The following is a 12,987-nucleotide window of genomic DNA, read 5'->3' on the forward strand; positions in this document are numbered from 1 at the left end:
GCATTAGCCTGTGGTATGTGTCAGGGACATGATGGAAGATTTCTCATGGTCACTGCTGTCCCCCAGCTCACAATGGCATGTGTTTGGATTGGAAAGAGTCCATCTAAGCCTCTTTAATGAGACCACAGCTTTCACTTCGCAACATGTCAGTGTCTGACTTCAGGCATTTAAGATTTGTATATCACATGCATCTTTGAATGTAGGAGTAGGATTTTAACATCTTTGTAAACACTGAGGATCACTCATTCTCACTAAAGGGAGATAATCAAGTTTATTTAACCATATGTGAGTGCTGCGCTACAGTGCAAGTAGGTGCATGCAAAGTAAAAAGAAAAAGCCAATTTTCAAGTTTATTCTCCTCCATAAGCACTTCCCTGTTTCTCCGTAGTGATTGGTATGCACTGGCTTTTCAAAGCGCATTTGTACTGGACTAAAACGATGGCTTGCTGGTGTGACAAGAGGGCAGTTGGTCTAATTGTTAAAACTGCTAGGACAGCAGCACAACCTGCGGCACACTGGCAACGTGGTGACAGGTTATAAACATTCATAAGGTCCCTAAGAGCGCTCCGGCCCTGACTGGAATAAAAGAGGGGAACGTTGCTGCCCCGGGCTGTTTGTGCCACACAAGGGTCTCCGGCGTTTTACAATAACCGCTTGGTGACTGTTTGGGCCTAAATATAGCCAAAGCAATTCCAGTGACCGGCAACAAAGATGTTTTTATCTTCAGCAGGGGTCAAAACACACAGATTATGTGCATCCAATCTTAAAAACCTATGGAACCCTATGGAACCCCTATTAGCCATGAGTCAGTGGGGAGGAGTTCTAGAACACTTTGCATCTGTGATGCGGAAAAGCACAGTCACATCCTCCAATGAGGATCCATCCCTCTCAACCTGCTACCAATTACAAAAGTAGTCCGAGCCTCAACTGCGGACCCCAGGAATCTGTGGGGTCTCGTAAAAGACATTTCACTTAATAATGAATTAAACTTTAAATAGACGGCTTCACTTCAATAGATGTCACACGTTTCTGTGAGGCATGCCAACTGCCAATGGTGCGGGCGAGGGACGTAAACTAATGACCCACATAGTTATGCAATGGAACGCTCCGTACAGAACCCTTTTAGTCAGGCAACAGTGACCCGTCTCTGTATGCATGGCCAACCATGCCCGTCTCTGGCCCAGTGGAACTTGACAATGGATGCCAACTGATGGATGACAGGAGGCCTTGTTTATGACACTCGCACGACTACGAAGGCCTCTTTTCCCCAAAAACTAGGTCCAGTGTAGCCTGTATTCAACTGGCAGAGTAACTGTGCTGGACCATTTTTATTCATGCATTTCTTTGTACTATACACTGTATGCACTGTATTAAATGTAGGCCAAAGCCATTCTGAAACCTCAAAGAGAACCGCACAGCATTGTCCTGCCTGCCACCATAACAGAGCAGTGGCATGATACTCCTGCAGTCCTTGTGAATGTAAATGTATCTGCCTTCAAAATTGCTGCCTTGGTCAGGGCCGTCAGCGGCAAACAGGGATAGAAATCCATGCCAACGTCTTATCTAAAGGCAAAGGTCTTATCTCCGATTTAAACCTTTACTGCAGGACTCCACATCCTCCCTGTGGGGAACATGCCAGAGCAAAAGCTGTGGCACTTAATCCTGGGCCACATTTAATCATTAGCAACAAACGAGTGCCAAAACAAATAGGAACGTCCTGCCCCCCCCCCCCCCCCCCCCCCATCTAACCCTCAGCCTTTGCTTCAGTCCTCCGCTGCTTCCTCCGCTGATGCTGTGCATCTACTTCAGGCTCTGTTCCATAATTCAAAGCACTCTGGTGCCATGCAAGGTCTCCTTGCTACTTGGGAGCGGCACCAAGCATTTGCAATGGAAGATAATTTTGTGTCAGCCATTGCACAAAATTAGTTTTGTATATCCTGTAGTGTAGCCCTAGGGGTGTGGAGACTCTAGACAGTAGGAGAGGGCGTGCTGCTGGGCTGCAGTCAAACAAGGAACTGTGACCACAGGAATGCTACTGCAGCGCCTGTGTCACATATTTTACAGAGATAAATCCAGATCACAAGCTGTTCACAGACTGCATCTATGTAAATGTAGTAACTGATCCTGTAAAGAATTTAACTTTAACATGGCCCCAAGCACAAGAAAACCTCATCCCAGAAGGTTTGTCATATTGTACTGTGAGCTAATGCCGGTTAAAACTATGTTTCTAACTTTCTATAATGATCTTGCCATGAAATCCAGGCTAATGGATCATGTTATAATGTTACTCTGTGTTATGTTACCACAAATGGATTATGTTCATAATGTTTTGCTATTGTGTAAATGTTTTGTTTATCCGCACAGCTGACGTGTTTGGGAGGAGAAAGGTCACATCATTTTGTCTGACTGCAGGAAAGCTACACAATTAAGATTCCTGTTTGCCAAAGCGTCAAATAGGTGTGGACACCCAATACAACAAAAAAAAAAGTTTTGTTCCTGACTGCAAGATGAACCTTGGGCATTCCCAGCGCACGGGTATCCAGTAGTAAGGGCTTTAAGCTACAGTAGCCATACAGCAGCCATACAGCAGTCAGTCATGCACTAGCGGTTCATTAATACCTGATTTTCTACAGTCTGAGAGAGACTATTCATACAGACACCGTCTGCACTTAACAGCACAGAAACAAGGTCCCTGACTGACCTTTAATGCACTCCAGCCCCTCACACACCAATGAGCTGACACACACCCAGACACATAAATAAGCATTTAAAAATAGAACATAGCCCACCATCAGGCCTGAGGGTCTAGGAGCGTGACTGCTGTACATTGAACCATACACAGACTAAATAGGAGGCTAGTGATCTCATCATAGTCTCATGATACTCCGGCAGTCCCCATACATTTTAAAAGCGTATGCAAATTATAGAGGAATAAATGCATTTTTGGAGATGTAGAGATGTAGAGGAAAACCGGCCTTTCCAGCTACGCGACTGGTTAATAGGGTATTTGTGTTTATTCATGATAATAATAATTCTTGCCATGCAATTTCTTTGAATGAAAATGACAATTTTTGATGAAATCTGATGAAATGAACAATGTAGAGCAAAATGAAAATCAAATAGCCACATTTAATTAGTCATATCAATTTTGTTATAAAAATGTTAAAGGAAAATGTTGCTAATTACTAACAGCATTTTACTATTACTAACTTGAAGTGGACATATTTGCAAAAAAACAACAGTTAGGGTTTAACAGTAGAGAGGCTACAGCCTGTATCCCACTTCCTCCTTCAATCTTGTCTGTTTAACATACCGAAATGTCAGTATAGCTCGCTACAGTAGTTACGGGTGAATGAAATATGTCATATATGTAATTTGGTATGACATATCTGTATTATATGAATTATTGAATGCAATTGAGCTCGTTTGTGGGTCTGTGTACATGTGTGAATGCGTGTGTCTACACGCCTGTGTATGTATGTATACACATGTGAGTGTGTGTATGTGGGTGTTCATCTGTAAGTGACAGCCACAGAACTAATCGCTGGCTTTGGTCAGCTTAGCATGTGCCAGTCCAAGAGATTATGCAGGTTTGTCTGCACAAACAAAAGGGGGACTTCAGCGCCCATGGCCTGAAAAGGTCTGACTAAGAGCAATTAAACCTACCAGTGTTCACCGCACAACACAACAAACTCAGCCGACCACAGCACATAAAAGCTGCAATGCATAGTAGGCCCTAATGATTGGACAAAATGGCTGCTCATTCAATATCAATCTGGGCATTGTCTTTGTTAGGATAGTTGTCTGCTGTTTTTTTTTTTGGAAGGGGGGGGGGGTCTTGGCAGAAAATGAATGAGCTCGGACAGAATGAAAATATGTCTCAGCCAAGAAATACAAAAACAAAAACTATGTTCAAGGTCTTTAGGTTATCGACTGATCAACAAGGTTGAGGTTATCATCTCCCACAAGTGTCCTTCTGATGACCAGTCAATAGATTATTCTTAGCTAGGACTCTGATTTATGTTGATCATAAAATAATAAATAATAATAATAAATAATCTGAGAGGAATAACAATCAAACTGATCAACCAGAACAAGTGAAAGATCAAAAGGTATTTCAAGACATACTGAATCATTCTTGCCATGCAATTTCTTTGAATGAAAATGACAATATTTTACATCTGATGAAATGAACAATGTAGAGCAAAATGAAAATCAAATAGCCACATTTAATTAGTCATATCAATTTTGTTATAAAAATGTTAAAAGGAAAATGTTGCTAATTACTAACAGCATTTTACTATTACTAACTTGAAGTGGACATATTTGCAAAAAAAACAACAGTTAGGGTTTAACAGTAGAGAGGCTACAGCCTGTATCCCACTTCCTCCTTCAATCTTGTCTGACTAACATCCAATCAGAGATAGCCTTTTTAGCAAGCAGACTTCAAATGGCTAAAACTGCTATATGGCCTCTTTGAATATGACAACGATCCTTAACATTTAGTGACAACAAGTATGTCAGTGGAAAAAAAACAACAGGTCAACAAAATGTACCACCCAACAAAGGAGGCATGTACATTACTTGAAGCGACCAAAACAGAACAGCTCATCCAGCCGATAACGGTACAATGGTTTAATTTATCTAGTGGCCACGTTAAACAGCATGAGGGGCGTATGGCTCAGGCAAAAAGCCATTAAAACCTTTCATGCCATGGGCAGGAGCGATGCTGCACAACAACAAAGCTTCACTCGGGTCTTATTCACTAAATGAAAATAAATCGCACATTTTCTGAGACCACAACAGGGCATGGTGATGCACAACCCCAGTATTCAAGAACCTCGGGCTGACTAATTAAAACACAGGAACATACAGGCGCATCCCATGCCTATGGAATCTCTTGGCTGTTAGAACAATAAGGGCCCACAAAATTAAATGTCACACCACTGACAAATAACTCAGCCGCTTACTCAGGCGACCAGAGACATGAGTGGGGGACACACTAGCCTTGTATATGCCAAACACACCTCTCAGCTATGCAGTGCAGCTTTTAATGACCAGTGTTGAGCACACCCCACATACTTGCTGTGCTGTGCCCGTAGGTGCTTTGGCTATGTTACATCATTTTGCCACAAATAAAACAGCGGACGCAGTAAACTGCAATTATTTTGAAAGAATCGCTTAAACGGACACAGAGGACAGTGACTAACTGTGTGGGCATTTAGAGTGACTTAGAGTGCACAAGCAGCTAAAAGTACGTGTGTGCCTGTGTCTACCGCAGGTGGTCTCAAGGATTGAAGTGGGCATAACGACCTTAAAACGGTCAAAGCGACACACTGCTGTTGCTGACTTAGGATTCCAAGTGCTCTGGGTAGACTAACTCAGCATCTGGGCCTAAGACGACGGTTAAAGAAGCAATACGGAGTTCTGTTCCAAAACTAGTAAGCTAACTACCTAAAAGGCATGCAAAAACCTTGCCAACACCACAAACAGCCCAGCTGACACTGCCAACTGGTGTCTTTTGGCAGTATAGCTGCCAATGTCATGCGTGTGAAAGCTTTTCTTACATTTTTGCAGGGGGTTCCAGCCCGTTACACAGAACTACATAGGGCATATCTTGGCTGGCTAGTGGGGAAGTCACAGGTGTTTATCTGTCCTTCAATTGACCATATGCTATCAAAATTAATTTGAGTATGGTACCAAAACCAGTTGCCCATAAAACTATACCTCAAAAAGTGTCAACTTGTTGCATAGTGTTACTTTAGCTCACTGAGGCTTTGCATAAAAATGCCCACTAGACTGTGCGACAGCACTCAATTTGTCTCACCATCTCCAGCTGGTGTGATACAGCATTGCCAGGCACATCAGCCACATAACCAGGGGCAGTGGTGCGGAGAGAGGACGGAGGTGTTCTGAGGTACTCACGTAAGAAATGCTTCTCGAGTAAGGCAATCTCCAGGTGACCTTTGACCTCGTTGAGGCGATCAGACTCCGTCCTCTGGAAGTCCTGGAGGGCAGCAGCCATGCTGAGAGCTCCCTGGCCAGCCTGCAAGCACATGAGGAGAGAGCAGGTGAAATTATAGTTTCACAGCTCATTACACATATTTCAACAAATCCTCTGTTAACACAGCATTGACAAAAAGGAAAAGACTTAAGACTTGGGGTCTGAGAGAGAGAGAGAGAGAGAGAGAGAGAGAGAGAGAGAGAGAGAGAGAGAGAGAGAGAGAGAGAGAGAGAGAGAAAAATACAGACAGTGAGAGAAATACAGACAGAGAGAGATAAAGAGAGAAAGAGACAGAGACTACAAGAACAACAAGACTACAATAAAAGAACCAAAACCACATTCCTGACATACTGGTTTCAGACATTAACTGATTTCAATGCCCTGAATACACTCACAAAAGGCATAGGTGAGGCATTGAAACAATTGCAACATCAGTCCACAGGGACAGGTACATAGTGTTGGGTTTCAAAAGACTCTGTACTGTGCCACGTTAGATTTGAAAGTGTAAGTGTTCATGAGGAATTTGTGCAGGAATAGATTCCTTAAAATGTATAATCTGCAGAGCACACATACTATCCAACAAGAACAGTCTAGCAGTCGAGCTCTCCCTTTGTGCAACACATATCAAGGGAAATAACTCACTGATCAGCTCCTAAAATACTGAAGCAGAATGAATGCATTATTTAGCACCAAAGACTGATTTTCTGGAAACTCTCATGTGACTGGTGGGAGGGGTGGGGATTTGGGGGATCATTAGTGACATCACCTTCCTAAAAGTAAAGGATTATTTTAAGAAAACAGGAACAATGTCATCTCTGAAGCGGTTTCCATGGAGACAGGAGCCAGAGCAGGCAGTCTTCAGAGTCAGTGGGGCTTACACTTGCATGCAGACACTCTCACACACACACACACACACACACACACACACACACACACACACACACACACACACACACACACACACACACACACACACACACACACACACACACACACACACACACACACACACAGGCACACACACAGGCACACAAACCCTATACTTTACCCTATACTATCTAAAATAGTAACTGGAGTTAAAGCTGGTGCCAACAGATGGCTTTCACTGAACAAATGAATGATAAGAAACCCTTCGAGTTCAATAAAGAAGTTTCAGCCAGGATTCTGTTGCTCTTTAACGCAGTCCTTTCCGTGGCCCTGTTTACATCTCTCCCTATTCCACTGGCCCTCTAAAACTCCCCTGGCACATTACCTGGCAATGTGACCACAAACGATAATAAACCATCCATTGGTACTAGGGTGCTAGGTGAGATTAGGTCAGTTTTGTCAGAATCGCGAGAAAAAGTATATTATATATATATATATATATATTTAAAAGTGACCGAGAGAAACGTTCACTGCTTGACCCCTCTAGCCTCACATAACTGAGGTGGATAATTTATGACTTGTGGTCACATTTCAGAGGGTCACGATAAAGGTAAAATCGATTTTTGTACATATGTCTGCTGAAGCCTGCGTGACTGACTGAAAGAGAAACTAAGCTGAAACCGACACCTGAAACCCTGAAGCCTGCCGGATCTCCACTAGCTGCTCTGAAGAGGTGAGCTCTCTCCTGACCGGGTCACATTGGATCAGGTGCACCCGTTTCCGCAATCACTTCATGTGTGACTAGGCTCAATACAGGCTCTGTTCAGAAGCCAGCCCACGCCAGCAAACCTGAGGCTGAACAAGAGGGATACAAGTAACATTGATGTGGAGTGAAGATCAACATTATATTAGATTAGATTCAACTGTATTGCCATTGCTAAGAGTACAACATAAACTGGACATGCATCAGTGAAGCCAATTTTATTTGCCTGGACTCTCGCCACTGCCGAGTTCAGATTTCAGGACAACATGCACTCAAGTAAATACAGATAGTAACCTCTTTGGTAGTAATTATTTAGCAATTAGACAACTTGATCTCAAGCAGTCAACTGTGCTTATAACTAGGATTTCGACTTGAAAGGGTTCACTTGTCCTGAAATAACATGGCACATTATCACCACTGCGATAACAACTGCCTAGATTTAAACCAATTCACACTAAAACAAACAATAGGATTAGAAAAATATTTTCACTGCCAGTAGTACAAAAACACCAAATGAACCAAGTAACATGAACAACACTAATCCAAGGAAAACAAATCACCAGCCCCAGGCCGAACTCAGTGGAAAAATTTCAGCCATTTTTTCCTCATTTCAGCAGGAGGTATTCCCTTGCCATGGTCACCCTAGGCTTACTGCGTCTTCTTTATTCACAGAAAAACTGGACTCCACTTTACTTTAATGTTTCAACCAAAACAGCAGCCAATGTTTTGGACTACAATCAATCAAAGCATTAAACGACAAAGAAATCAAAAATCATGGAAACTACACATCTCCGTGGCCACAAGGAAGAATTTGCCTCAAAGTCACAGCACCCCAATACAACCCCACACACACAAACAAACACACTACTTTCCCGCCACTCTCATCTGGGAGCAGACCCACAGGAGGAACAAAACAGGAGCAGGACGCATCAAAGGGCTGCTTGGCTGGAGGCAGTTAGAAACCGGGTGCTGGTCCATCTGGTGGCCTCTGCACATGATCAGACTTAATGAAGCCATCAGGAGTACTTCAGACAAAAAGAGCGCTGAGACGACTACGGACAAAGACAGGATAATGGGAATGCCCCCATCGACTTCTATTTCTACTCATATGCTATGTATAAGCTTTCTGAATTACTGGGGGCTCTCTATTAGAAATCCATCAAAATAAAATGTTAGCAATTAAGGTGTTGTACGCTCCAAATACTAATAACGATAAACACTTGTACCCTACACCGAGTAATAAATCACTTATCTTAATGTCTAACATCCCTCAATGCATTACAAGAGCCTCCACAGGTCCAGAGGAGCAAAGGGCTGCGATGTAAATAACTAGATAATGACATATGAGTCACAAGATCTTTTGGCAGCCCTCCTCTCGGCACTAGTTTCCGAGAGCTCAGCACAGTTGTGAATTAACAGAGAGGAGTTTCCAGGGGTGATAACTCACAGGGTCTCGTAGCTCCTCCGTCTCTCTGATTGAGGACCGATGCCTCATCGGCATGGGAATATCATCGTTGCATTCGCTGTCGGACGCATTGGGGGACTCGGCAAGGTCCAAGAATTCATCTCGCTTCTGCCCTCTGAACCTAATCTTGTCCAGGCGCTTTAGCATTTTTAACACCGACCCTGTCGTCTTTATCTTAACATGGCGAATGAAAATCCTGAGGAGGGAGACAAAAGAAGAAATGTCACATTTACTAAGCTGGTTAAATGAAAAATCAGGCATTCCACAAATTAATGAAAATAACATCAATAGCTGCTTGCTTCTAAAATGCTGATGTGGTAATCCCTGATTTGTTTACCATTATCAAAATATGCATACATTCTGATACTAGGATCAGCAGTACATTCTTTTCACTACTGGTGGTGTGAATCTAAAAAGTTTTCACAATCATATGCAAGTTCTTGTTTACAAGTCTTGTTTACAGCATGGTTTCCAGGAATAGGCCTACCACGGGCTGCTGTTTACAATCAAACTAAATAAAACCAAGAATAAAACACAAAAACAGACATTAATGACTGGCAAATACTCAAGCAGTCTTTGAACACTTCTGTTCCTCTGGAGAGAGACAATTCTCCCTCTAGGAGTTACCAGTACCAATGACTATCACACTTCAGGTCCAGTCTGAAAGCCACTGTATTCAGGCTCTCTGAAGTGGTACAGCCCTTCCCTAGAGGGCACAATGAGCCGTGTGAACTTGGCACAGAGTGAGTGTGTGAGAAACAAGCGAAAGAAGGAGAAAGAGGGAGAGAAAGAAATGTAGCACTAAGTGATTTAGAATGAGACAGAGAGCAACAGAGAGAGAGAGAGAGAGAGAGAGAGAGAGAGAGAGAGAGAGAGAGAGAAGAGAGGGAGGGAGAGAGAAAGAGAGAGTGGGGAGGGCAAATGTCACAGAGAAAGTAAGAAACAGAGAGAAAGAAACAGAGAGGGAGAAACTCAGTGACGTGGGGCTCGTATGATCTGGGGATTGGCCCGGCACCCTGCTCCGTATGTAGGTCAGACGGCATGCCAGGGGTTCCTGGTCCCAACAGGCCTCAGCCCCTCTTCAGGGGGGGCAGGAGGGAGGGAGAGGAGAGAATACGTCAGACAGAAGAAAGCGAAAAAGCAACAGATGAAGAGTAACGGGGACAGACTCACTAGTCAAAGAGGGGAGAGCAGGGCAGGCCTGCCAGAGGTACCCAGGGATACGCTGCTAGAGTAGTTCCACATGAGAACCTCTCGGTCAGGCAGCAAGGCGCCCAGTGCATAAACCACCACCCCCACTCAGCAGGCACTAATTGCTTGACTCTATGCTTCTACACGGCAGCAAGTACTTTCAGACTGAAGCACTTGACACTGGCCTGATTAAGACTATTTCACATAAGGCTTATTAACAAGACGATTTTCACCAAATCAGATATGGAACATCGATTCAGACCACTTGTCATTCAGTAGCCTGTGTATCATGTCCATGAGAGAATGCCATTCATTTTATACAACTTGAGAGAAGGAAAATCATAAATATGTGGAGGTGCATTTGAAATTTTGTAAAAAGTTACTTCTCCATAATTTTATTTTTAAATGATAGACGCTAATGCAACAATTGCTTTGCAATCATCCAGGCTTCGAACTATACCTGCAGAGTGCCAAGAAGCACACAGAAATTCAAAGGGGGGGAAATAAACAGGAAACATGGTCCATCAGGTCTTTATGGGATGGCTTCAGCCCTGGGAAGATTATGCACCTGCAACAAAATTGCAGCCATCCAAACAAATCCACTCAGTCAGCTCTTCATTGCACACTCACCTCTTCAGTTCCTTACTCCCTCACTCCCACTCTCTATGCATGCTTTGCTTTCTGGGTATATTCACTGGGAAAGACATATCCATTGCAGCTATTTATGGTGTGCAGACTGAAGCTACTTTCCTTGTCAGTCTGCTGTTCCACTGGAAAGCAACACTTAGCGTCCATTTATCCAGATTTTTCCTGCAGCAAAATAACCTGTTCTGAGCCGGACCATCCACTTGGCTTACAAAGGTGTGGGACAGGTTCACAAATAAGTTCCACAAACAAAGCAGCAGGAAGGTGCTGTTGAACTGAATGCCACCAAAGACATTTTTTATTTTGACGGTAGAACACAACCAACTCCAGGCACACTTCAAACCCACACATCCTCTCAAGCTTCTTTCTAATAGACAAGGAAGACCGTTATTTATAAATGAATAAATGCCTCTGACATAAGTGGTCAGAGGGATACTTATGCTGCCTGATTTTTATTGCTGATGTAATGCTGCTACATCATCCAGTGATTGAAGCACAGATGAACAGAGTACAAACAGGATGATTACACATATCAGTGGGCCAAAATGCGACATGGGAGAGAGAATATCCTCCAAAACAAGACATTTTCTTAGAATGAAGCCCATGTCATGCAAGTTATGCGAGTTCAGCAAGTGAGTATAGGATTGCCAAGAGCAATGGAGCTGGTATGAAACATTCAGAGTGGGTGGGGCTCAGATGAGACATCTGTGCTAATAGACACTATCAAAATATGCTACGTTGGGAGGTCCCTCACTAGTTTAAATCTTAAGCATTCAAAACCTAACACTGCTGTACTAAAGAGAAAGGACGTATGTGCTTAGAGAGGTAGGTATATCATAAAACCAACTAGACTGAAGTCTTGTAGGTGTCCTTCGGTGGAATTTCTACCCTCAATGTCTCCCGCTCATGTGGAAGTCTTGCACCTGGATTAAAAGCAAACGCTATGGGTCTTTCCAAATTCATCGGGCTACCGTGTGAATGAAGTAGTTGCCTTTACTCTCCTCCTAACACTTCCGTTTACCTGCTACATTGCCTCATTCCTCTGCCTCGCCTTTCCACATATGTGTGGGGCTGTAGCATAGAATTCCCGTGTTTTATTAATGAAAGCCACCGATCCGCTGAACCAAACACGGGCGAAGCACTCCGACGCCATAGGAGGGAATAACTCCGTGGTGGAAATGGACCCAGACCATAAAACAAAAATGACAACAAGAAAACAGCTCAAACACAAGCACGCCTTTGAACATATGACATTCATTATTGCCTACCTTTTGAAACCATATGTGTTCAGAGGCTGCCATATCGATGATGTTCGCTGGCAGCAGTTGAACCCCCATTGTGTCGCCTGTCAATGTGTTACTCAGAGTCTGACTAACACAAAGTCAGAAAACTGTCATTGTCCCCGTCATATTAAAGTAATATTGAACAAGAATGCTGCCTTAGACCTCTCGCAAATACCCCATCAGCTGCCAACATCGCATGGGACGGCGCGAGATAACAAAGCGCGCAACAGTAGGTGTTGGCTTGGGACCAACCTTACGACGGCGCACAGTAGGCTAACAAACACCCAGATGAAGGAAGTAACGTTATCGCCTACAGAACACACTAGAAGGCCACAGGTAAAAGTGACATGGTAGGCTAATCCTACGTAGCCTAGCATGCTCCTCAAAGGTTTCGATTTATGCGCCACATTTTAGTTTTGAACATAACGCATTGTCCATGCAACAAGCACCTTTGCGTTGTCAACACTTCCTGGGAATATAACTATAAATATGGCACAACTACCCTCTACATAAGAAAACATTATTATTGTTTTGAATTCTTCTTACCTAGGGCGAATTTCGAAACAAAGTTTCATTAACAGTAAGTGAAACCGAGGTTCGCCTCCTTTCAGTCAGCTCAGTGCACGCGGAGAAAATGGGTTATGATTCCGCCTCTCACATTCAAGTAGTCTACAATTCACCTCGGTTCCTTTGAATCCTCGTTTACCATTGGAATACTGTCTTGAATAGTCTCATACGAAAGTCCACTGAAGCCTGCGAGTAACCTGTT

The 12,987-nt window shown here is 43.4% G+C and overlaps 1 protein-coding gene across 4 annotated transcripts in view; it reads right to left on the reverse strand.

Annotated features, from left to right (window-relative positions):
- Positions 1-12,987, reverse strand: part of gramd4b (GRAM domain containing 4b) — a 29,357-nt gene extending 16,370 nt beyond the window's left edge. For all 4 annotated transcript variants that reach the window (XM_080841560.1, XM_080841558.1, XM_080841559.1 and 1 more), the window contains exons 1-3: positions 12,765-12,987; positions 9,082-9,295; positions 5,926-6,046 (exon numbers count right to left, since the gene is read on the reverse strand). In XM_080841560.1, coding sequence (XP_080697686.1) covers positions 5,926-6,046; positions 9,082-9,295; positions 12,765-12,793 — 364 coding nt within the window. In that variant the 5' untranslated portion in view covers positions 12,794-12,987. The remainder of the gene's footprint in view (positions 1-5,925; positions 6,047-9,081; positions 9,296-12,764) is intronic.

The sequence above is a fragment of the Sprattus sprattus genome (assembly GCF_963457725.1).
Source record: "Sprattus sprattus genome assembly, chromosome: 7".
Lineage (NCBI taxonomy): Eukaryota > Metazoa > Chordata > Actinopteri > Clupeiformes > Clupeidae > Sprattus > Sprattus sprattus.